This window comes from Accipiter gentilis, chromosome W (assembly GCF_929443795.1).
Source record: "Accipiter gentilis chromosome W, bAccGen1.1, whole genome shotgun sequence".
In the NCBI taxonomy this organism is placed as follows: Eukaryota; Metazoa; Chordata; class Aves; order Accipitriformes; family Accipitridae; genus Astur; species Astur gentilis.
Window position 1 is genome coordinate 36,528,749 of NC_064918.1, and position 26,437 is coordinate 36,555,185.

Here is a 26,437-nt window from a genome sequence, read left to right on the forward strand (position 1 = left end):
TTTGGTGGTTTTGGGTTTTTTTTGTATTGACATAATCATTATTAAAGTTTGAGCAGAAAGAATGTCTGTTCAGCTGAACTTGGGGTCAGATTTTACAGAGATAAAATTTGACAAGAAGAGTTTATTCCTAGAAACCACTGCTGCTAATTATAGTCCCATTTTAGTCTTCAAAAGGCTTAACAACTGACCTTAGTAATTTGTTTGGAACATTTCTAGTATGCATGTTGTATTGCAGCCAAACTTGGAGATAAACCACCATGCAGACAAGTCCCTCGATAGCTTCTGTAAGTGGCAGAAATCCATTCTCTCCCACCAAAGTGATGGAAACACCATTCCAGAAAATGGAATTGCCCACCATGATAATGCGGTTCTTATTACTAGGTATGGTCATTAAAAGTATTGTGTTTATTTTATTTCTGTAGCTTTCTTGTTCTTTATATATATATAGGCTAGTTTTAAAGTAATATAATTGGTAGGTAATCTTAAGAGGAGGAAAAATAATAGATGGCTTGTCTTAAATATATCAGACTATTAAACTATAGATTAAGAATTTGGAAAAGTAAGATCTATGCATTACTTCTGCTGTTATTTTCACTTCATAATTGCCAATGCAAAGTATTACAGTAGAACAGATGGATCCTGTTGAATGTTTTATTTATACTTTTATAATTTAAAAGAATTTGTAAGATTATGGAGAATAAAAGTGTGGGAAATGTTTTGTTAGCCATATATAATGTTTCTTATAAGAATTTCAAGCCAGAACCTCAACTACTTTAACAGTGTTTTCCTGCTGAAAGAATGGGTTCTTGCAGATTCAGGCAATGTGAGAATCTGCTTTGTAGCTGTTTTGATTTTATTATGCTTAGTTAAGATGAGAACTGTCAGTTTTAATAGATAGTTTCAAAGCCTTCATATGTGCACATTTGCTTGCTTCTATTTCACCCTTACTGTAATAGATTCAACAAAGCTTGTGCTGTAATCTTGCAAACCTGGTAAACTTATTGCTGTTTGTCCTCTGCAGTTACAGGTAGGCAACTGTACTTTATTAGGAGATCAGTTTCCCCGTTGTTTAAGAACAGTATTTATTCTTTTCTATTTTGTTTAAATAGCATCAGGTGCAGCAGCACTAATTTGGATTAGGATCTTTGTATTATAACTTCTGCTTTCCAGGACAAATTCTATACTGCTCTGTATGTGACCTATTTTTGGAATCCATTATGTTCACTGCAGAAATTTTTAAAACACTGATTATAATAATTGATCTTTCCTGGAATTTTGCATAAAAGGTGTAATAGTAATGACCACCCATGTATTTGTTGCATTCATATTTCAAATATAATTGTTATGGGTGGTCATTAATACTACATATTAACAGCCAGAATGATCAAATGCTGAAGTGATTTAGAGAGCAGTTATAGTCCAGGAAGTTTAAAAAAAAAAGTCTCTAATATTAAAAAAAAAAAAAATTGAATTAAATTCAAAATAAAATATAGTTACATTCTAAGATTTTGGTTTGGGGTTTTTTTTTTCCTTCCCACAAAGACCTTAGTTTATGCTCAATTTTTTGCATACAAATAGTTCCTTCGCTAAGGCTGCTCATGTGAAATTAAATACATCCTTACAGTTGTGCTACACATCAAGCTTTTACAGGCATAATTTAGGCAGTGAGTGAAAAAGTATAATCCATAGGTGGTATGGGTGTGTCAGTTGAAGCTCCCCAATATGTATGTATAAGCTGCGTTGGCAATGCTACATTTTTTACTGTTATGGCTGAATAATTTGATGTTTTGTCAGTGTTATTCTGGCACAGTTGTTTATTTTCTTTCACTTTTGTGCTTTAATATATTTTTATTACTGAATATTCTGTACTGGTTTCCCTGTTCTGGTAGGATGTTCCCAGCATAGTTATGAACAGTTCCGTGTTCCAGATGAAGACTTAAGTCAATGTGAACTTGCAGGCATTTAACTGCAAAAGGAGCAAGTTTACAGAGAACATGAATAATACCTGTTGAAAATAGTTTTTCAGCAAGTAGTAGTAAATATTAAGGACTTACTTTATTCTTCATTATGGGGGCTTAGTATTTATATAAGTATGCTGCAGAGTTTCTTTAGCACTTTTGTATACTATCTTTTGAAAAGGACATAAGACTTATAAAAATAACTTCCAAGTTTACTTTGAAGAAGTTTATGCTTTAAATTAACAAAGTGCCTCAGTGTAGTATCAGCAGGCTAGTAATACCTTTATAAAACATTGCTGAACTTTTAAGTTCAGTTATATATGTTTTCACGATAGAATTATTGTATTCATTTATTTACTACAATAGTTGTAATTTCTAAAAATAATCCCAAATGCTATACTAATCAATTTGAATGGATCAATCAGGATTTTACAGAAACCGCTAGCTATCCTGGCTCTTACTAATAAAATGTATCAGCATGTGTGAAAATTTGATTATTTTTTTTTGGGGGGGTGGTGGTGGAATGAGTAAAGAAAAATGTATATTAATATAAACATGTAAATACATGTGTCCTGGTTTTGGCTGGGATAGAGTTAATTTTCTTTCTAGTAGCTGGTATAGTGTTATGTTTTTGATTTAGGATGAGAAGAATGTTGATAACACACTGATGTTTTCAGTTGTTGCTAAGTAGTGTTTAGTCTAAAGTCAAGGATTTTTCAGCTTCTCATGCCCAGCCAGCAAGAAGGCTGGAGGGGCACAAGAAGTTGGGAGGGGACACAGCCAGGGCAGCTGACCCAAACTGGCCAACAGGGTATTCCATACCATGTGACATCATACTAAGTATATAAACTGGGGGGAGTTGACGGGGGGCAGATCGCTGCTCAGGAACTAACTGGGCATCGGTTGGTAACTGGTGAGCAATTGCATTGTGCATCACTTGTATATTCCAATCCTTTCATTATTATTATTGTCATATTATTATAATTATTATTATTATTATTTTCTTCCTTTCTGTCCTATTAAACTGTTCTTATCTCAACCCATAAGTTTTACTTTTTTTTTCCAATTCTCTCCCCCATCCCACTGGGTGTGGGGAAGTGAGTGAATGGCTGTGTGGTGCTTAGTTGCTGGCTGGGGTTAAACCACAACAATACATTAATTTTAAATAATTCTAAATGACTTACATAAATGGTAACATGCTTGTTTTCATTCTGTTTTGGATAACTTACCTAAAGAACCAGAGTTAATGCATTATATGTAAAAGAGAAAAATGTAGCTACTGTGCTTTAAACTGCTAAAGTTTTGGAGAGCTCTTTAGTAACCTCTTCTACCTGAAGGAATTTGAACCTATACTACTAAGTTTAAGATCATTTTTTAGCCACTGTGATAGTGTTTTGAAAGCAGTTTCCTGAATCTCTCCCACTGATGCTGCTCTGCTTTGTATGGGATAATTACATTTTCATTAGATTTGACACTGGAACCATTTTTGGTCACTGTGTGCGTTACTGTTTTATGGAAAGTAGGAAAGTTTCAGTTCACCATTATGAATAGTTCTGCATTGATCAAAACCAGATTTTTCAGTAATTTATTTATTAGAAAATATTACCTAGTCCTAGCTGAGTACTTTGCAACTATAACAATCTTTATCTGAAATGTGGGACAAAGTTGTTAAGAAAAGGAGTCATTATCTTCATCTGTTGAAATGAAGATGGCACCCCAGCTTTTCTTAGAAACAGATGGCTTTCCTCCATGATGCTTTCAAAGATGGCATGCTCTGATCTGGAAGAAAAACAAACCGGTATTATGGGTGCCGATTCCCTAGGGGTGTCTGCTTGACCAACATAGCATACAGCTGGTTTAGAGTACAGAAGTCTAAAACCATATAGCCTCACTAGCATGGAGGTGTGCCCAGGCTAATCTACTAAGTCCCATGGAGATGATGTTACAATGCCTGCTAAGACACTGGTCTTTGGACAAGAGCCTACCTATGTTCAGTGTGCCTGGTGTATGTACAGGCTTCTCCGTCATGGTCCTGCAGGCACCCTGTGGTCTGCAGATCACTTATTTTACTAGGTGGGTACGGGATTGCAGAAAATGTTTTAGCTGATAATAAAAAATAAGGCAGAAAAGAGACTGGTCCAAGTAAGAGCCTGATTCCCAATCTGTAGAGCAGAATTGTGGTGGTAGAAGTATGGTATTGCTTGCACAAATATGGTAACAAAAATAATGTGTATTTTCAACTTGCTGTGGTGAGTATTAGGACTGGTTTAACTTCTTTAATGCTGCCAGATTTTATGCTATAGGCATAAAAAAGATAATTAGCAGGAACAGTTCCTGATGATGTTGTCAGCTGAAGCATCTTCCTTCAGTTTCACTGGTGAGCTTCTGAGCATCCCTGAAATTGGTGAGAATTAGATACCTTCTTGTGAAATGAACCCAAGGGTGGGTAATAGGCCTCATACAGGGTGCTTATTACAGAGTCTTGGGATATCGGGTAACTTTGTATAACATGAATAGCAATTACCCAGAACACTGATAATATTTTAGTGAGTGTTATTGTGCCTTTGCCTTCTTTTATTAATTTACTTCAGAACTTTTGTTCATATTTTCTGTGTCTTAAATCAAGTTAAGTGCTTAATGATATTTCAAGATAAGACTGTGATTGAATTAAGGCTCTAAAACAATGAGAGCTGGTTTTTTTGTATAGAGTTCCCTCCTTGAAATTCCACCTAGACTTTTTCTGTTGGAGACCATCTTTAAGTCTCAGACTTTAATATTTTATCCTGTAATTGTCTAAATTGGATTCTTGGGGGCGAGTGACAGTAAAATACTTAGATTTTATTTATGAAGTTGATTAATAATGTAATGCTGTTTCAACAGTGTCGTCTTTTTTCCATGAAGTGACTTTGACTCTAGATAAACCTAGTGGATCCTTAAAATTCTTTCATATTAAAAGGTATTTTTGCTGCTTTTTTTTTAATGATTCTCATATCTCAAGTCTTTTGATAGACAAAAATTAGTTTTTGTATTTGGTTCCTGTACTCCTGCATCACTAATATGATAACATCAGTTTTTAGCACAATTAATGTCAGGTTCTCCGATTTTTCATTTTAGGACTCACTGTAAGTTTTCAGAGTCTCTATATATTCTCCCCTTGTGCATCCCACCCCGAACTTAGAAGTATCTATTTGACTTTTTGAAGTGAGTTCTTGCTTGTTTGCTGGGTTTGTGGATTTTTTGGTGTTTTGTGAGTGTGGTGTGGTATTGTGTTTTTGGTAGAAACTCTCTAAAAAGATAGTCTCTACATAGTTTACCTTAAAAACACAAAAAGTTGGTGGTCCCATGTATGCTATGATAGTTACTTATTTTTGAAGAACATTTAACCCAGCTTCCCTTCCGTTTCAATCAGTTGCTTCCTTTTCTTGATCTTAAAGATCATAAAGTAGGGAAATTGTTAAAACGGTATGTCATGTTGGATTCCTGGCACTTTTAGATCATGAAATTCCTGAGCAATGGCTTGGTTAACTTGCAAGCATATACATTATTGTCGTGGTTTAACCCCAGCCAGCAACTAAGCACCATGCAGCCACTCACACCCCACCACCCAGTAGGATGGGGGAGAGAATTGGGGGAGGGGGGGAAAGGTAAAACTCATGGGTTGAGATAAGAACAGTTTAATATGACAGAAAAGAAGAAACTAATAATGATGATGATAATAAAATGACAATAGTAATAAAAGCATCGGAATATGCAAGTGATACACAATGCAATTGCTCGCCACCAGTGGACCGATGCCCAGTTAGTTCCTGAGCGGCGATTCCTCTCAAGCCCCACTCCCCGCAGTTTATATACTAGATGTGATGTCACGTGGTATGGAATACCCCATTGGCCAGTTTGGTTCAGCTGTCCTGGCTGTGTCCCCTCCCAACTTCTTGTGCCCTTCCAGCCTTCTAGCTCGCTGGGCATGAGAAGCTGAAAAATCCTTGATTTTAGACTAAACATTACTTAGCAACAACTGAAAACCTCAGTGTTATCAACATTCTTCTCATACCTAACTCAAAAACATAGCAGTATACCAGCTACTAGGAAGACAATTAACTGATCCCAGATGAAACCAGGACACATAGATATAGCATATAACAGCTACAGTAATAACATACAGTACCAGGGTTATATAGCAACTAATTTCATATACTTTAGTTCTGGCTATTCTCACCTGAAATCAAATCCCCTTGAGGCACACATCAGACTTCTCCATCTTTTCGCATCACCCACCAAGTGCACCCAGGCCCTTGAGCAAAAGCAATCCCATGAATGGGTTTACCTTTGCCTGAGGCAGGAGTAACCCAGACTGTCTTCCCTAACATATGTTTTATGTGCACTTACAGGGACTTTATCCCCTTCTACAGTATGTAAAAGTTCTGACTGGGCAGGGCCACCCCGATGGGCAGATCCTCTGGTGTTGACTAACCAGGTGGCTTTTGCTAAATGTGTATCCCAATGTTTGAAGGTTCCACCCCCCATTGCTCTCAATGTAGTCTTTAACAGTCCATTGTATTGCTCAATTTTCCCAGAGGCTGGTGCATGATGGGGGATGTGATACACCCACTCAATGCCATGCTCTTTGGCCCAGGTGTCTATGAGGTTGTTTCGGAAATGAGTCCCGTTGTCTGACTCAATTATTTCTGGGGTGCCATGTTGCCACAAGGATTGTTTTTCAAGGCCCAAGGTAGTGTTCCAGCCAGTGGCATGGGGTACAGAATATGTTTCCAGCCATCCAGTAGTTGCTTCCACCACTGTAAGGAAATGGCACTTGCCTTGGAGAGTTTGTGGGAGTGCGATATAGTCGATCTGCCAGGCTTCCCCATATTTATATTTCAGCCATTGCCCTCCATACCACAGGAGCTTTAACCGCTTGGCTTGCTTAATTGCAGCACATGTTTCACAGTCATGGATAACTTGTGCAATAGTATCCATGGTAAAGTCCACCCCTTGATTATGAGCCCATCTATATGTTGCATCTCTTCCCTGATGGCTTCAGGTGTCATGGCCCCACCAAGCCATAACTAGCTCACCCTTATGTTGCCAGTCCAGGTCCACCAGAGCCACTTCAATCTTGGCAGCCTGATCCACCTGCTGCTTGTTTTGATGTTCTTCAGTGGCCTGACTCTTGGGTACATGAGCATCTACATGATGTACTTTTACAACCAGATTCTCTAGCCAGGATGTAATATCTTGCCACAGTGCGGCAGCCCAGATGGGTTTACCTCTGCGCTGCTAATTGCCCTTCTTCCATTGCTGTAACCACCCCCACAGGGCATTCGCCACCATCCATGAGTCAGTATAGAGATAGAGCACTGGCCACTTTTCTCTTTCAGCAATATCTAATGCTAGCTGGGTGGCTTTCACCTCTGCAATCTGACTTGATTCACCTTCTCCTTCAGCAGTTTCTGCGACTTGTCGTGTAGGACTCCATACAGCAGCCTTCCACCTCCGATGTTTTCCCACAATGCGACAGGACCCAACAGTGAACAGGGCATATTGCCTCTCATTTTCTGGCAGTTTATTATACAGCGGGGCCTCTTCAGCACACGTCACCTCCTCCTCTGGAGACATTCCACAGTCTTTGCCTTCTGGCCAGTCCATGATCACTTCCAAAATTCCTGGGCGACTGGGGTTTCCTATGCAAGCCTGTTGTGTGATCAGTGCAGCTTGCTAAGTCCACGTGGCATCAGTTCAGTTGCATGATGTGTAGGGGGGACCCTCCCTTTGAACATCCAGCCCAGCACTGGCAGTCGGGGTGCTAAGAGGAGCTGTGTTTCAATACCAACCACTTCTGAGGCAGCTCAAACTCCTTCATATGCTGCCAGTATCTTTTTTTCACTTGGTGTATAGCGAGCCTCGGATCCTCGACTCCAAAACCCCAGGGGTTGGCCTCGGTTATCCCCTAGTGCTTTCTGCCAGAGGCTCCAGGTAGGGCCATTGTCTCAGGCTGTGTTACAGAGCACATCTTTAACATTTTGTCCTGCTCGGACTGGTCCAAGGGCATGAAAAGTCTCCCGCTGAATTTGTTCAAAGGCTTGTCATTGTTTAGGGCTCCATTTGACTGTAATTTGGAATATGCATTCTCCAAAAACCCACAACACCTAAGAAGGCCTGTGTTTCCTTTTTATTAGTCGGTGGGGACATAGCTGCTATTTTGTTGATCGCATCCATTGGGATCTGATGATGTCCATCTTGCCATTTTATTACTAAAAACTGGATCTCCTCTGCAGGTCCCTTGACCTTACTTTCTGTTATGGCAAAACCAGCTTTCAGAAGGATTTGGATTATTTTCTTCCCTTTCTCAAAGACTTCTTCTGCTGTGTTGCCCCATGCGATGATGTCATCAATGTATTGCAGGTGTTCCGGAGCTTCACCTTTTTCCAGTGCAGTCTGGATCAGTCCATGGCAAATGGTGGGGCTGTGTTTCCACCCCTGGGGCAATCGATTCCAAGTGTACTGGACGCCTCTCCAAGTAAAGGCAAATTTTGGCCGACAGTCTGTTGCCAGAGGGATTGAGAAAAACGCATTAGCAATGTCAGTTGTGGCATACCACTTGGCTGCCTTTGACTCTAGCTCATATTGAAGTTCTAGCATATCCAGCATGGCAGCACTCAGCAGCAGCATAACTTCATTCAGGCCACAATAGTCAACACTTAGTCTCTACTCCCCATTAGACTTTTGCACTGGCCATATGGGACTATTAAAGGGTGAGTGAGTTTTGCAGATCACTCCTTGGTTCTCCAATCGGCAAATCAGCTTATGGATGGGGATCAGGGAGTCTCGGTTGGTGTGATATTGCTGACAGTGCACTGTCGTAGTATCATTTGGCGCCTGTTGTTCTTCAACTCTCAGCAACCCTGCAATCGAAGGGTCTTGAGAGAGACCAGGCAGGGTAGACAGCTGTTCATTTCCCTCCGTCTCCAAGGCAGCTATACTAAAATCCCACCGGTACCTCATTGGGTCCTTAACACACCCTCTCTTGAGATAGTCTATGCCAAGGATGCACAGGGCCTCTGGACCAGTCACAATGGGGTGTTTCTGCCATTCATTCCCAGTTAGGCTTACTTCAGCTTCCAATACAGTTAACTCTTGGGATCCCCCTGTCACACCAGAAATACAGATGGGTTCTGCCCCTTTATAACTTGATGGCATTAGAGTGCGCTGTGTGCCAGTGTCTACTAAAGCCTTGTACTCCTGTGGATCTAACATGCCAGGCCATTGAATCCACACAGTCCAATAGACCTGGTTATCCCTTTCCTCCACTTGGCTGGAGGCAGGCCTCCTCTAATTCTGGTCAGTGTCTAGTACTGACTTCTCGTAAAATTGGCTCAGGAGTCCATTCAGGAGGATCAGAAATAAGATCAGCCCTTCTACTCTGTTGGGAAATTGCAGCGGCATTTTTCCTGGCAGAATCTCCTTTTGTGGTGGTTTTTCCTCGCAACTCACGTACCCGTGCATCTAGGACCGATGTAGGTTTTCCATCCCATTTCCTCATATCCTCTCCATGATCACATAGGTAAAACCACAGGGCACCTGATGGTTTGTACATTCTATTTTCTCGCTCTCGAGCAGAGGAATGCTCACTCCTAATAGCTGAGACATTGGTCCTTACAGGTGGGGAATAGGACAGATCCACTTTGAATTGCTAGAAATCCTCGGACAGCTTCTCCACAGCCGAAATGCAGGCTTGTAGGGAGGAGGAGAGATTTTCTTCATATTGACGGAGTTGGCAAACCACTTCATCCACTGTTGGTGTCTCTTCATCTTTCCAGGTCATTATCGCCAGTGAGTTGTCATAGGACAATGGTGTGCTCCGTACAAACTTCTGCCACATGGGTCATGTGCATGGGACTTTGTCTGGATCTTTGGGTAATTGTGGGTTGTCGAGGTCATAATGAATCGTCTCTAGCACAGCTAATTGCCTCAGATATTGAATACCTTTTTCCATGGTGGTCCACTTGCTTGATTGACATATAATATCTTCCTTAAAGGGGTACCTTTCCTTCACACTTGACAGGAGTCACCTCCAGAGGCTGATGGCTTGTGTCCCTTTTCCAATTGCCTTGTCAATGCCACCTTCCCTGGCAAGCGATCCCAGCTGCTTGGCTTCCCTACCTTCTAATACCCGGCTACTAGCCCCATTGTCCCAATATCAGAGGAGCCAGGTGATCATATTCTCACCTATACAGCGGCCAAAATCATTTCGCATATCCCGCAGCTCACTCAAGGACAGGGATTGGGTGATTACTTCTGGTTCTGCCTCTTCCTCCTGTTCCCTTGATGACCCTGGTTCATCTTCATCCTTTGCTAAGTGAACTGATTTTTTTCTATATTTCTTCTTGTGCATGGGGGCAACTGATACTTGTGCGGGTTGGTCCACTGGTTCAGTTGCAGTACCACTTCCCGAGGTTTGGGTAGCCGCAGTGCTCGTCGTTGGGGCTAGAGGGACCACAGTGCCTGTCACCGAGGTTTGGGCAGCTGCAGTGCCTGTCATGTTTTTGTTAGATTCAGAGACCTTCTCTTCCCCTTGAGGGTACTGAGTGGTATTGAACAGGGCTTGACAGGCATGGGCCAGGCCCCAGCACATTGCAGTGATTTGTATCTCTCTGGAGTTCCCGGGGTGACAGCATACCTTTTCCAAATATTTTACTAGTTCTTCTGGATCCTGAACTTGTTCAGGGGTGAATTTCCAAAACATTGGAGGTGCCCACTTTTCTAGGTACTTGCCCATACTACCCCACATACCCTGCCACTCATAATTATCCAGCCTCGGGGCAGATCTCTGGGTGTTATTAAATAGTTGTTTAACCTTAAACAGCAGCTGAACCACCTTCAGGAACATGCTAATTCCTAGCAGTAGGACTAGGACTGTGCTGATCTCAACATCCCAAGGTTATTCAAATTTTTAAAGTTCTCAAATGCCATTGTAACTGGACTGAAGGGGAAGCGAAAAGGGAAGAAAAGGACCCCACCCATAGACTGGTTTTCCAAGGAGGAAAGGTAAATGGTGTAATTATTAATAGTTTCCCACAGATGGCTCCCAAAGTATAGAGGTGATAATGCTGAGTGCAAATGCCAGATTAATCCCACAACTGATAACTTTTATCATACCATAAACCAGAGTTACAGAATACATCAAAGTGAAAACCTTAATCCACCTCCCATGGATGATAAGCAGCAGCACAGGGACTACATACAGCAAGTGAGGTGATATATAACAGAACTTAAAAAAACAGAGAAACAACTCTACGATCACATAAATCAACATTGTGACCAGCAAGTATTAGACCAGTATGATGAATGCTTATAACAAATTTGCTTTAACAAGCTCTGGCCAGGTTTGTCGTTATCTCAACACGTTGGGCCCCATGTTGGGAACCAAAATGGACTGTTGTGGTTTAACCCCAGCCAGCAACTAAGCACCACGCAGCTGCTCACTCACTCCCCCCCGCCCCCCCAGTAGAATGGGGGAGAAAATAAGGAAAAGAAGTAAAACTCCTGGGTTGAGATAAGAATGGTTTAATAGAACAGAAAAGAAGAAACTAATAATGATAATGATAACACTAATAAAATGACAACAGTAGTAATAAAATGATTGGAATGTACAAATGATGCGCAGTGCAATTGCTCACCACCTGCTGACCAACAACCAGCTAGTCCCCGAGCGGCGATTCCCTCCCCCACTTCCCTGTTCTTATACTAGATGGGATGTCACATGGTATGGAATACCCTGTTGGCCAGTTTGGGTCAGGTGCCCTGGCTGCGTCTTGTGCCAACTTCTTGTGCCCCTCCAGCTTTCTCGCTGGCTGGGCATGAGAAGCTGAAAAATCCTTGACTATAGTCTAAACACTACTTAGCAACAACTGAAAACATCAGTGTTATCAACATTCTTCCCATACTGAACTAAAAACATAGCACTGTACCAGCTACTAGGAAGACAGTTAACTCTATCCCAGCTGAAAATCAGGCCAACTAGTTTATGTTTATTCTATGTCATAGAATCATAGAATCGTTTAGATTGGAATAGACCTTTGTCATAAATTGCGACCACAAGGGATCATAATCCAATTAAAATTTTATTGATTATAGCAAGTAGAATATGAGCAAATACAGCGCTGGACGGCAGGGGAGTCTGCGCTCCACCAACTGCCGTACTGAGCAGTTCAAACAGTCCCTTTTTATACACCTTTATTTCCGTGTTGTGAAGTAGTGGAGATACTCTGCGCATGTTTCGGTTGTTGTTGGGGGGTCGTTGTCTGTCTCTTTGAGGCCGAAGTAAGAAGTCTTTCTCCTTTGCCTCATAGTTAATCCCTTACTCATATGTCCTTATATGGGGTTGTCTGTCCTGTTTCTGTCGGTTCCTGGATACCTGGCGGTTATCTTGCATAATGGTAAACGATTGTGGTTATCTTATCTTACACAGGTGGTGTCTGGTAGCTGTTTGCATGAGCGATTTCCTGACCTTTACATTGAGCTTAACATAAATCTTAATAACAATACCCTAGTTCATAGTTTCTCACAATTCCCCCTTTTTCTTTTTATCCTATTATTGTTTATTATACGTTACTTTCATTTTCGGCACTGCAAGCAAATCTTTTTCCACAATCCCAACATTTATCATAACACTCACAAGGTAATATTTCACAATTACAATAGGCATAGTTTTCACGTGGCATAACGCATTCACAACAACTTTCATCTTCATTAATAGATACACTTTTATCTTTTACCTCAGACCTCGTAGTTAAAATAAGTAATTTAGCTATGTCAAACCGTTTTTTAATAAAATGTAAAATATAGCGTAATATACAAGGCCCAAATATAAGTCCTAGAATCAACATAGTAAGCGGTCCTGCTAAAACAGACAACAAAGTGGTTAGCCAAGGTGAAACATTAAACCAGTTTTCATACCATGACCTGTCCGCTTCACGATTCTTTTTACGTTGATCTAATCTTTTCCGGAGTTCAGACATAGTGTTCTGGACTACTCCCGTATGGTCAGCAAAAGAACAACATTCTTCATTGAGAGTTACACATAACCCTCCTTCTTTTAAGAACAATAGGTCTAATCCTCTTCTATTTTGCAGCACTACTTCTGATAAAGACTTTACTGGAGTGGCTAAATTCTGGATAGATTGTTCTATTTTTGTTAAATCCTCATCTACAGCCATCTGCAAACTTTGTAATTCCTGACTTTTTACTAGGGAGGCTATGCCTGTACCTGCTCCAACTCCGCCCGCTATCAGCAGTGTAGCTAGGGTTACCACTGTAATTGGCTCTCGTTTTTGTCTATTCAGGTTTCCTTCAAAGTGGCGTAGCACCTCCTCAGAGGTGTGATAGATTAGACGAGGAACAATAATCACCTGTTCGCAAAACTGAGATTGATTAAACACATTTAGGGATAGGCAAGGCGTTACTCCGATGTCTGAACAAACCCATTTAGCTCCCGGTGTCGGGATAGCCCATTTGTCATTTTGATTTTTGTGTTTTTCTATATCGGTGTTAGTGATTGTTCGGTTGCACAAAGGCTGATACTTTTTGGGCACTGTTCCTATACATTTTCCTTGACCCGTTACTAATTGAATAGTAATTCTTTGTGTATGATTCTTCTGGTCATTCCATGGACATTCTCGTGGGTTTGAACCATTAGACCATTGAATCTTACCTGGTTTTCCAATTGCCTCAAAATATGGTGGTCTAACATTATAACATAACCAGCATTCCTTAGTTAAATTTGGTTTGCTTTCATTAAGGGCACGATAAGAGGCTTGCATTAGATTCCATAAGGGGTCTTTGGATTCTGACAACTCTAGATCCCTGGATAAGGAGAACTCAGTCACAGTATCATTAGTTGTTTTTGAAAGAGAGTCTGGAGAAGGGATTACAACAATTACGGGGGCAACTTTTTCTTCAGAAGAAGTGGGTGGATTCAGGACCAGATTTGGTCCTATTGACAAAGGATCATGAGGAAGTTTTTCTTTAACTATTCTAAAATAACTTCCCCTATCCGTTCCATGTTCCCAATATCTAATTCCCCAGATACGGCCAATTAACCATGTGTCATCTTGGGGTTTTTTTATGGTGATTTCAATTCTTTTACAGGACACTTCGACACAGGGTTTTATAGGGTCTCCACTAAAATCATGTGTTGAGGGAGTGTAGCCTGGGGGTCCCCAAGTTACATCTATATATTTATCTCCCTGCGTTTTCCAACTTGAAGCAATAGTTTCACAACCCCAATAGCCACAGTAAAAATGACCTGGATAATTACAATAACTTTTGCCAGGGTTACTTGCTGGACATATATAAAATGCCTTGCATTGGACTTGAAGCATTGCTGTATCTTGGGGGCTCCCTTCTATAGGTATCAGGGAATATAGATGCACGGAGAAGTTCCACTTTCCTGGACCAATCCGAGTTTGAATTAATTTTGATTCTGGTAAATTATATAATTTCCAGGCCATAGGTTCATGAGGGTTTCCATTTGCTTGGGTTATTATTAATAACCAAACTAATGGTATACCAGGAAAAAGGGTGTCTGTTAATTTTATCAATTTAAGTTTATTTTTACCAGTCCTGGGGAAGTTCGACCATTGTTGCTTTTGCGTCCCATTGTTTTGATTCTTTTCTCCACAGTTTGTTCCTCCTCTGCCTTGCCCGTCGACTCGGTTGCTTCGAGCCACGGGGTGTACCATCTTCTTGGCAGCAAGGGAATTCTTCAGGAGAATAGCTGTTTCGGGCTTTCTGCCTGTTTATATAGGCTTCCCACTTTGCAGCTTTAACTAATGGGGCAAAGCAAGACACAGTCAGTATTCCCCTTCTGTACTTTATAGCCAAGATTTCAGCTACAAAGGGGATTGGTTCGTTGGAATGGTAACAATAATATTGAAGGTTTATTTTTTTGGTAAAAATTTCCCACCATTCATGGGATTCTCAAATAATTTCTTGTTTAGACTCTAATTGTTTTAGTTTTCATTCAGTGAGAGTTCATTGGATTTTCCAACACTGTGTGCAAACTTCTATTGGAGGGTATCCATATTCACAGTGTGTCCACCATTTATTCTGGCATACCTTACACCTGAAACAAGCAAATGGATAACAATTGCAGTTCAAATTATTACACCTAATTCGTACATCTAGAGTGTTCAAATTATTTACACTTGTGTATCTTCTGTATTCAATATTGTGTGGTTGTATAAGTTTAGCAATTTCCTTTAGCACACTTTGTATGCTTCCATATATAATAGATAAAAGAAGAAGTAATTATAGCAAATATAAACAGCAATATACACTTTATACTAAAAGGTAATGCAGCAAAATAATCAAATAAAGTCTCTATCATTACGTTATCTTTTCAAGGTTATCTTGGTGTCACCTGGAGTACTGATTACTTTCCAGTGGGGTCTTGTCACTGGGCCTTTAATGCGACTGGCATGAGTCCATCCACGTTCAGCAGTCCGGACAGCTGTTTCTGTTGTAAGCAAAACAAGATAAGGTCCCTCCCAATTGGGTTTTAGGGTTTCTTCTTTCCACGTTTTAACCAATATCCAGTCCCCAGGTTTAAAATTGTGAATTTTTAAGTCCAACGGAGGTCGTTGCACAATCAGTCCATGTTCCCAAAGCTTGTTACGATGTTCTGCTAATTGTGAAACATATTCATTAATTACACAATCTCGAATCAAAACATTTGTTTGTGGACTTTCAATTCTATAGGGCATCTCATACACCATTTCAAACGCTGATATTCCTACATCTGCTCGGGGTCTGGTTCTGAGAACTAATAGTGCCATGGGTAGGTACTTAATCCATGATAATTTGGTTTCTATCATTAATTTAGTCAAAATAGTTTTGATTTCTCCATTCATCCTTTCAACTTTTCCCGAACTTTGTGGGTGCCATGGCGTATGGTATTCTTACTTAATACCCAAGCTTTCTGTTAGATCTTTAACAATTTTTGACACAAAGTGTGTTTCTCTGTCCGAGTCGATTACATCAGGTACTCCATATTGAGGTATAATATGTTCAAGTAATACTTTAGTAACCTGGTTAGCAGTTGCCTTGGAGGTAGGAAAACCTTCAACATAATGTGTTATCCAACAGCTTTGATAAGTATGCCACCGGTTTCTTTTGTCTGGCTCATTCCTTTGAGATCATTGAGTCCAACTATCAACCCAACACCACCATGCCCACTTAAACCATGTCCTGAAGTGCTATGTCTGCGTGTTTTTTGAACACCTCCAGGGATGGTGAGTCTAATGCTTCCCTGGGCAGCCTGTTCCAATGCCTGACAACCCTTTCAGTAAAGAAATTTTTTCTAATATCCAGTCTAAACCTCCCCTGGCGCAACTTGAGGCCATTTCCTCTTGTCCTATCACTAGTTACTTGATAAAAGAGACTAGTACCCACCTCACTACAATCTCCTTTCAGGTAGTTGTAGAGAGTGATAAGGTCTCCCCTCAGCCTCCTTTTCTCCAGGCTAAACAACCCCAGTTCCCTCAGCCGCTCCTCATAAGACTTGTGCTCCAGGCCCTTCACCAGCTTTGTTGCCCTTCTCTGGACATGCTTCAGCACCTCAGTGTCTTTCTTGTTGTGAGGGGCCCAAAAGTGAACACAGTATTCAAAGTGCTGCCTCACCAGTGCCGAGTACAGGGGGACAACCACCTTCCTGCTCCTGCTGGCTACACTATTTCTGATGCAGGCTAGGATACGATTGGCCTTCTTGGCCACCTGGGCACACTGCTGGCTCATATTCAGCCAGCTGTCAACCAGCACCCCCAGGTATTTCTCTGCTGGGCAGCTTTCCATCCACTCTTCCCTAAGTCTGTAGCGCTGCATGGGGTTGTTGTGACCCAAGTGCAGGACCTGGCACTTGGACTTGTCGAACTTCATACAATTGGCCCCGGCCCATCAATCCAGCCTGTCCAGATCTCTTTGTAGAGCCTTCCTACCCTCGAACAGATCAACCCTCCCTCCCCGTTTGGTGTCATCTGCAAACTTACTGAGGGTGCACTCAATCCCCTCGTCCAGATCACTGATGAAGTTATTAAACAGAACTGGCCCCAATACTGAGCCCTGAGGAACACCGCTTGTGACCGGCCGCCAACTGGATTTAACTCCATTCACCACAACTCTCTGGGTTTGGCCATCCAGCCAGTTTTTTACCCAGCAAAGAGTACACCTGTCTAAGCCATGAGCCGCCAGCTCATATGTACAAGATTAATTTCACGATGCTTCATTTAGTCATTCCCTCATTCATGTGCCCTCATGGGCAAGCTATACTCTCTCATTTGTCTGTGAGAAATGTGTCCCCAGTGCTGCCAGTTTTTCTAAGGGGGCAGAAGGTATATGTATGTGGCAGCAATCTTAAACTCTTGTTAAGTCTTGTGCTTCATAATCTGAAGAACTGCAATGTATCTGGCATTGCTGTAGATCCTTGAGAGTGGCAAATGTTTTCTTGTTTCAGATATACAAAATGTGTAGAGCTTACCACAATCATGCCTTTCTTATCTGTTTTTTTTTTTTTTTTTAAATAACATTAAGGGGTTTTAGGCAGCCAGGGATCATTTGGAAGTTGCATTGTCCCAATATCAGTCTGTTGTGGTTTAACCCCAGCCAGCAACTAAGCACCACACAGCTGCTTACTTCACTTCCCTGATGGGGGAGGGAATTGGTGAAAAAAAAAAGTTAAACCCCATGGGCTGAGATAAGAACAGTTTAATAGAACAGAAAAGAAGAAACTAATAATGGTAATGGTAATACTAATAAAATGACAATAGTAGTAATAAAAGGATTGGAATATGCAAGTCACACTGCAATTGCTTACCACCAGCGGACCGATGCCCAGTTAGTCCCCCAGCGGGGATCCCCCCATCCCCACTCCCCCCAGTTTATATACTAGATGGGACGTCACACGGTATGGAATACCCCGTTGGCCGGTTTGGGTCAGGTGCCCTGGCTGTGTCCTGTGCCAACTTCTTGTGCCCCTCCAGCTTTCTCACTGGCTGGGCATGAGAAGCTGAAAAATCCTTGACTATAGTCTAAACACTACTTAGCAACAACTGAAAACATCAGTGTTATCAACATTCTTCGCATACTGAACTCAAAACATAGCACTGTACCAGCTACTAGGAAGACAGTTAACTCTATCCCAGCTGAAACCAGGACACAGTCCTAAAAGGAAATGTGTTTTATGGGCACACTTGCCCTTTTGCGTGTCAGTTGCTTATAGGTTAGTAATATATTTTTATTCTGAAATAACAAATAACAATTCCCCATCAGGTTCTGTACTAATTAAGACATTTGGTAGTCATGTAGGGCCATCCAGGACTCTGCACATTCCTTTCCTCCTGCAGGTCCAAGATTGTTATGCTTCTTTTCTGAGGCACTGTTTCCTGCACTTAACTTGTTGCAAAGATTTCTTATCTATACAAGGCACTCTCATGTTCCTCTTGTCAGGATAATTTCCTAGCCTTGTCCAATAAATCTGAACACCTGAAGTGTTTCTGTTCCCATTGTCACGACCCGGGCTGGACAGACCAGGGAGTTGTGTTGAATTCGGAATTCCCTTGGGATAAATTAAGGTGAAAGGACACCAAAGGATCAGTTAAACATTTTATTCATGACAGAAGCAGACTGAACTTGGGAGGTATAACAGTAGGTGGCGGGGTTTCTCACAACAGGAATTGATATGAGACTAGGTCAGTAAACCCTGTAACCCGTGGTAACCACATACATCAATTCAGGGAATAAGGAGATCCCTCCCGTTGAGTCACGAGGTTCAGAGCAGTCCCCCTTGCTTTCTAGACTCCTTCTCAGAGAAGGGGCCTAGGAATAGGCTTGCACACCTGAGGCTTCAGTTTGTGTCCTTTTATCATCCTTGCCCCTCCTTTGAGCAGGCAGTTAAACTTATTAGGCCAATTAGGTGTCATGGGCAGTTTGTGAGCCTTTGGGACTTGGGGGTCATTTGGGGAGTAACTTCCCCTTTTCTGCAGGCATGACCATTGTGTGATCTTTGTTTCAGAACAGCTTATCAGAACATCATATCAGAACAGGGAGCTGTGGCACCCTCCCCCCATGCCCTCCCACCCAGTTGCTGAAGTCTGTGCTGATGGGTGCTCAGGGGTTGCTTTTCACCTGCGGTTCCTTGCTGTGCAGGGTTCCTTGTTATGCAGAGTTTGTCTTTAAGCAGAACTTGCCCCACCACAAGGTTTGAGACATTTAACTCTTTCAGTCTCTCACACCCATGAAGCCCTATTTGAGATCCTCATTCTGCAGTTTCTTCCCCCATTAATGAGAAAGGTTCTGATTTCAAGAACTAATTCTGTTGTCACTTGTATTTGTTTCTATCTTCCTTGACTCTTAAGTGGTTTTCACCCTTGTTTGTTATGCAGCCTTTCTAATTGTTCTATTGGAGTTCCTTACAGTGAATTTAAGCCCCTGACAGTGTTGTCCCAAAAGTGGGGTCGTTTACCCGGTGTGGGAAACGCCGATATACACACAGAGAAGAGGTATTTTATTCCAATTCATGTCTGTGCAAAGATGAGTGGGGGTAGGTGGTAATCCACAAAGCTAGCACACCTCATGCCTAAATGGGCAAGCAATTTATACAGTTCAGTTATACATATTCAATTTCCAAAGTTCTTCCCCAAAACTATTACTGGTAGTCGCTTATCTACCACAGTTTCTATTGGGCTAAAGTTTCCCCGCTTCGAATTAAAGGTACAGTGTTCTTTTATTCTACAGCGCATGCTTAAGTGGGGGGGGGGGGGGTGTAAGTCTTTTGGTCTTGAATTGAGTCGGTGGTCGTGATCTCCCCCTGCCGCCTTTACCTTTCCTCCAGTTATCAAAAATCTTTGCTGACTTCATGCCGATTAGAAATTATTCAATTTTTGGTGCCTCCTAGGGTAGGATGTTCCCTTCTTATCCCTCTTTTAGTTCTTCAGGGGCACAGTCATTAGCAAGGCATGCCTTGTGTACACAAAGGGTATCTTATTTCACAAGACCTTTGTGGTCTTCTTAGGGTGGCTTAAGTACATAATTTCTTAATTACATCAACAGGAGGCTGTTTTTCCTTAGTTAATTTTTATGCAAAAATCATGAGATTGTCCATTGACTTAGTGTTCTGGAGACCACGTGTGTAAGACTACTCCTCAAAGAGTTGAAAAGCTGAAATGTATCTGTTAATTTTTGCCTCTGCAGATATTTAAAATGGGAGGAGCCCACTTTCCAAATAATAACACTAAATTCCCCATGCCTGTTTGTTCTCAGGGAATTGAAGGGGAATAAGTGAAAATGTATCTGCATATTTAAAATTATATATTTGGGGAAGAAAACAAAACCAAAATCACAAACTAACTTGAAATGTACTAGGACTATGCTACAGCAGAAAAGTAAGGAAGGTATTTGATCTTGTTTGCACCGTGCTTTGCCTAATAGGAATATTTGTACTAGGATTTCTATACATGACGTGTTCCTTATACTCCTTTTTAGATACCTGCTACCGACAGTCAGTATATTGACCTGTGGTGGGTTGACCCTGGCTGGATGCCAGGTGCCCACCAAAGCCACTCTATCGCTCCCCCCCACCTCAGCTGGATAGGGGAGAGAAAATATAACAAAGGGCTCATGGGTTGAGATAAGGACAGGAGAGATCACTCGACCAATTACTGTCATGGGCAAAACAGACTCAACTTGGGGAAAATTAACTCAATTTATTACCAATCAACCAGAGTAGGGTAATGAGAAATAAAACCAAATCTCAAAACACCTTCCCTCCACCCCTCCCTTCCTGGGCACAACTTCACTCCCAGATGCTCTACCTACATCCCCCCAGTGGCGCAGGGGGATGGGAATGGGGTTTACAGTCAGTTCATCACGTTATCTCTGCCACTTCATCCTCTTCAGCAGCAGTACTCATCACACTCTTCCCCTGCTCCAGCATGGGTCCCTTCCACGGCATGCAGTCCTTCAGGAGCATACCACTCCAGCGTGGGTCCTCCACGGGGTCACAAGTCCTGCCAGAAAACCTGCTCCGTGGGATCCTCTCTCCACCGATCTGCAGGTCCTGGCAGGAACCTGCTCCAGCATGGGCTTCATATGAGGTTGCAGCCTCCTTTGGGCACCCAGCTGCTCTGGCATGGGGTCCTCCACGGGCTGCAGGTGGATATCTGCTCCACCGTGGACCTCCATGGGCTGCAGGGGGACAACCTGCCTTTACCATGGGCTGCAGAGGAATCTCTGCTCTGGAACGTGGAGCACCTCCTCCCCCTCCTTCTTCACTCACCTTGGTGTCTGCAGGGTTGTTTCTCCCACATGTTCTCACTCCACTCTCTGGATGCTGTTTCTGTGTGTCCCGCAACTTTTTTTTTCCTTCTTAAATATGTTATCACAGAGGCGCTACCACTGTCACTGATTGGATCAGCCTTGGCCAGCGGTGGGTCCATCTTAGAGCTGGATGGCATTGGCTGTCAGACATAGGGGAATCTTCTGGCAGCTTCTCACTGAAGCTACCTCTTTATCCTCCCTGCTACCAAAACCTTGCCACACAAACCTAATACATGACCTAATTATAGAGCCAGTGTCATCTTGCATTCTTGTGTCAAAAACAGTTTGTAGGCCTTCACCATCCTACGGAATATTCTTTGGAATGACTACCCTAAGACTGACAAAAAGAGAAGCTGTGACTGAGAGATACAGCATAACAACTGTGAGCCATTACAGTGATACAGGATCTCTGTGTAGATTATTTGTTTTAGATACATATGGGTCTATGACGTGTGGAAACAGACTCCACAATCAGTGAGATTGTAAAGTAGGAATGTTCATTCAGCGCTGGGCAGCGGGGGGGGTAGTCTCACCAAAGTTGCGCGCGCCTGACTTGGCAGTTTGCTTCAAATTTATACAGTCAAGTGTTACATATGCGTAGAGTTTCACAATATTATACATAGGCATGACCTATCCCTGCTTCATATTAAATTAGCTCCAGGAAGTCATTTCCATAGTCTCAACTGCACTTGCACAGTGCCTCCTTATGGTGGTCATCTGGTGGTTGTGAAGATGAAGGCTGTGTGTCTTCTTCACGGTGAACTCTTAACCTTCTGTCCCAGAGCAGACTCAGTTGCTCCTTGGCATTTATCCAAATCCCAAGGCTGGTCCTTGGGGTCCACTGCTGCTTCTTATCAGGGACTATCTCCTGCCCCAGCCAGCCTCAACAATGCAAACATTAAACATCACTTCTCAGCCCCTTGGGCCATGTCTACCTCTATTGAAATGTCTTTAACTTCATTATAAGCTAGATAATTATTAAACAGTTCCTATCTACATCCATATATCTACTAAGGTTCCTTTGGCTCCCCCTCTCATCTAGAGCCATGTTCCAAGATTGCAAGCCCTGCATGTTCAGTGGGGAAAAACCCCAAAGATTTCAAGTGGAGAATTTTCCCTCATTGATTTTCTGTATGTCTTTTTGTGAGCTGAGAGGCTGTAGGCTGTGGAATGATGGTAGAAAATTAAATCAGATAACACAGGCAATATAGAAAAATGTGATATAGTAGAAAATGAATGAAATCAGTTGGCATATTACATAATTTCCCTTTATGTGATATACAGTTGTTGGGTGGTTTTTTTGTTCCCCCACCCCACATTAACAGAATAAGACCTGAAATGTAATTCAGGTTTCCATTCCCAGGTGTGAATTTCTTTGGGTTTTGGAGGGGAGGAGGTTAGTGTAAATTGCATCTTTAAAATTTATTCCTAGATTTTGCAGCTGAAGGGAATCAAATAGATTCTGTGGGACTTGAGGGAACTCGCATGGAACAATAAAGCAGCTAGAATGTGAATCTGAAAAACTGCTTATTGCATGGCAAATGTCAACTGTTGCCGAAAAACTCGAAATAAAGAACTTATCAACACCAATTTAGTGTAGATAAGCAGACACTTCTTTATTAACGGCCGGGTGCGTGGGTGAGTCCTCTCAAAAGACCACGCACACCGAACACCAAAATCATACACCTTATATTGAACTTGTTCATTCATATTCATTAGATTTCCGAGAAATGTTATGCATATTCATTAGATTTCTGGGAAGTTATTAGCATATGTTAATGTTCTTTACGCATGTGCATTGAAGGTCTCTGGTGGTCTTCTAGAGTCCTCTGGTGGTCTTTCATAGTCTTCTTCACTTGTCCATTTCTTGACCTCCTTCAGGTGATTCTGCGCAGTTTGGTCTTTGGCAGGTAACTAACTATTTCTTGGCAAATAACTACAAGTTGCTTCATTTGACTCTTATTAGTTTCCATTAATTTAAAATTCTGACATCTTCTCCATTCTTCTAGGTTGTTATAATATACTCCTACTGACAAACACTATATCAAAATCATCTTAAATCTCAAGCTTGTTACCTTAGTTCTATATGTTCTTATTACTTATTAACTAAGTTCTAAATGTTCCTGTTAAATGATTTTGGCCAATTCCTCCAGCCTTGGTACCGGGTTATACAAAAGGTTTCACAGCAGCTGTCGGTTGTGCAAATACAATAGAGATACCTTTGCTAAACTACTTCTTACCATTTTATATTCTTATTAAACATGAGCTATTCTAACTACTACCAAATCAATAACAAATCAAAGCTACTAACTAGTCAATAACAAATCAATAACATAATCAATAACCAATCAGTAACACAACCAGCAGGTGATTTGCAGCTAATTAACAAGCACACTTTGTGAGTGAAATGTTTTCTAATCACTAAAAAGGCTGTTACTTTTAATTTGTGATACCATTAGTTGACTCTTAGTTTACGGTTGGTTGGTTAGAAGATGTGTTGTCCTGGTTTCAGCCCAGCCTGTAACAAAGCACCACACAGCCACTAGCTCACTCCTCCCTGCCCCCCTCCGGTGGGATGTGGAGGAGAATCAGAAAGGAGAAAAGAAAAAAAAAAATGGAACCTTGAGGGTTGGGATAAGGACAATTTACTGGGACAACACAAAAAGAGAAGTTATAACAACAAGTCCTAAAAACTAGATCTACTGTGCAGGTCCCTTGACCTTACTTTCTTATATGGCAAAACCAGCCTTCAAAAGGATTTGGATTATTTCCTTCCCTTTCTCAAAAACTTCTGCTGTGTTGCCCCATACAATGATGTCATCAATATATTGCAGGTGTTCTGGACCTTCACCTTTTTCCAGTGCAGCCTGGATCAGTCCATGGCAAATGGTGGGGTTGTGTTTCCACCCCTGGGGCAATTGATTCCAGGTGTACTGGACGCCCCTCCAAGTAAAAGCAAACTGTGGCCGACAGTCTGTTGCCAGAGGGATTGAGAAAAACGCATTAGCAATGTCAATTGTGGCATACCACTTGGCTGCCTTTGACTCTAGCTCGTATTGAAGTTCTAGCATATCCAGCATGGCAGCACTCAGCAGCAGCATAACTTCATTCAGGCCACAATAGTCAACACTTAGTCTCTACTCCCCATTAGACTTTTGCACTGGCCATATGGGACTATTAAAGGGTGAGTGAGTCTTGCAGATCACTCCTTGGTTCTCCAATCGGCAAATCAGCTTATGGATGGGGATCAGGGAGTCTCGGTTGGTGTGATATTGCTGACAGTGCACTGTCGTAGTATCATTTGGCGCCTGTTGTTCTTCAACTCTCAGCAACCCTGCAATCGAAGGGTCTTGAGAGAGACCAGGCAGGGTAGACAGCTGTTCATTTCCCTCCGTCTCCAAGGCAGCTATACTAAAATCCCACCGGTACCTCATTGGGTCCTTAACACACCCTCTCTTGAGATAGTCTATGCCAAGGATGCACGGGGCCTCTGGACCAGTCACAATGGGGTGTTTCTGCCACTCATTCCCAGTTAGGCTTACTTCAGCATCCAATAGAGTTAACTCTTTTGATCCCCCCGTCATACCAGAAATACAGATGGGTTCTGCCCCTTTATAACTTGATGGCATTAGAGTGCGCTGTGTGCCAGTGTCTACTAAAGCCTTGTACTCCTGTGGGTCTAATGTGCCAGGGCATCGAATCCACACTGTCCAGTAGACCCGGTTGTCCATTTCCTCCCCCTGGCTGGAGGCAGAGGCCCTCTAATCCTGGTTAGAGTATCCGTTACTCACTTTTCACAAACGTGAATCACAAGTCCCTTCAGGAGGATCAGAAGTAAGATCAGCCCTTCTAGTCTGACTGGGGGACTACTCACAGGAAACTGGAGGAGATTCCAAGAAGAATCCTCTTTTCTGATTGCTTTTTCTCGCAAGTTCCGTACCCGTGCATCCAGGACTGAGGTAGGTTTTCCATCCCACTTCCTCATGTCCTCTCCATGGTCATGCAGGTAAAACCACAGGTTAGCCTGTTGTGTGTACTTTCTATCTCTTTTCTCTTGGGCAGAAGAACGCTTACTCCTAATAGCTGCAATGCAGGCCTGTACAGGTGAGGAGGAGGACAGATCCACTTTGAATTGCTGGAACTCTCGGGACAACTCCTCTACAGCTGAGACACAGGCCCGTAGGGAGGAAGAGAGACTTCCTTCGTATTGCTGGAGTTGGACAGCCAGTTCGTCCACTGTTTGTCCATAGCCTTCTTTCCAGGACATTACTGCCAATGAGTTGGCATAGGTTGGTGGTGCACTACGTAGAAACTTCCGCCACATCGGTTGTGTGCATTGGACTTCATCCGGATCTGTGGGTGACTGCCCATTGTCCGGATCATTATAAATCACCTCCAGCACGGCTAATTCCCTCAGGTACTGGATGCCTCTCTCCATGGTGGTCCACTTGCCTTGGTGACGTGTAACATCATCCTTGAAGGGCTATCTTTCCTTCACACCTGACAGAAGTCACCTCCAGAGGCTGAGGACTTGTGTTTTTCTCCCAACCACCTTGTCGATGCCCCCTTCCCTAGACTGGGATCCCAGGTGCTTGGCTTCCCTACTCTCTAATTCTAAACTACTGGCCCCATTATCCCAGCATTGGAGCAGCCAGGTCACAATGTGCTCACATGGATGGCGGCCAAAATCTTTTCACATGTAGCACAACTCACTCAGGGATAGAGATCGGGTGATTATTTCAGGTTCTGCCTCTTCCTCCTGTTCTCACGATGAACCCTGGTTCGCTTTCATCCCTCACTAAGCGAACTGATTTCTTTGTGTGTTTCTTTTTTTGTACAGGGGCGACTGATACTGGCACAGGTTGGTTCTCTGGTTTAGCTGCAGTGCCTGTCACCGGAGTTTGGGTAGCCACGGTGCCTATCACTTTGTTTTCCCTCTCTTCCCCCTGAGGGTGCTGCCTAATATCAAGCAGTGTTTGGTAGATACTGGCCTGGGCCCAGCACAGTGTAGCGAGTTGTGTGTCTCTGGGATAGCCACAGCATTTTTCTTTCAAATATTCTGTCACTTCATAAGGGTTCTGTAGTTGTTCGGGAATGAACTTCCAAGCCAC

At 42.3% G+C, this 26,437-nt stretch overlaps 1 protein-coding gene across 5 annotated transcripts in view; it reads left to right on the forward strand.

Annotated features, from left to right (window-relative positions):
- The window catches only part of LOC126035436 (A disintegrin and metalloproteinase with thrombospondin motifs 6-like), a 233,380-nt gene that overhangs the window by 38,319 nt on the left and 168,624 nt on the right, over positions 1 to 26,437 (forward strand). For all 5 annotated transcript variants that reach the window (XM_049793985.1, XM_049793986.1, XM_049793983.1 and 2 more), the window contains one exon: positions 236 to 381. In XM_049793985.1, coding sequence (XP_049649942.1) covers positions 236 to 381 — 146 coding nt within the window. The remainder of the gene's footprint in view (positions 1 to 235; positions 382 to 26,437) is intronic.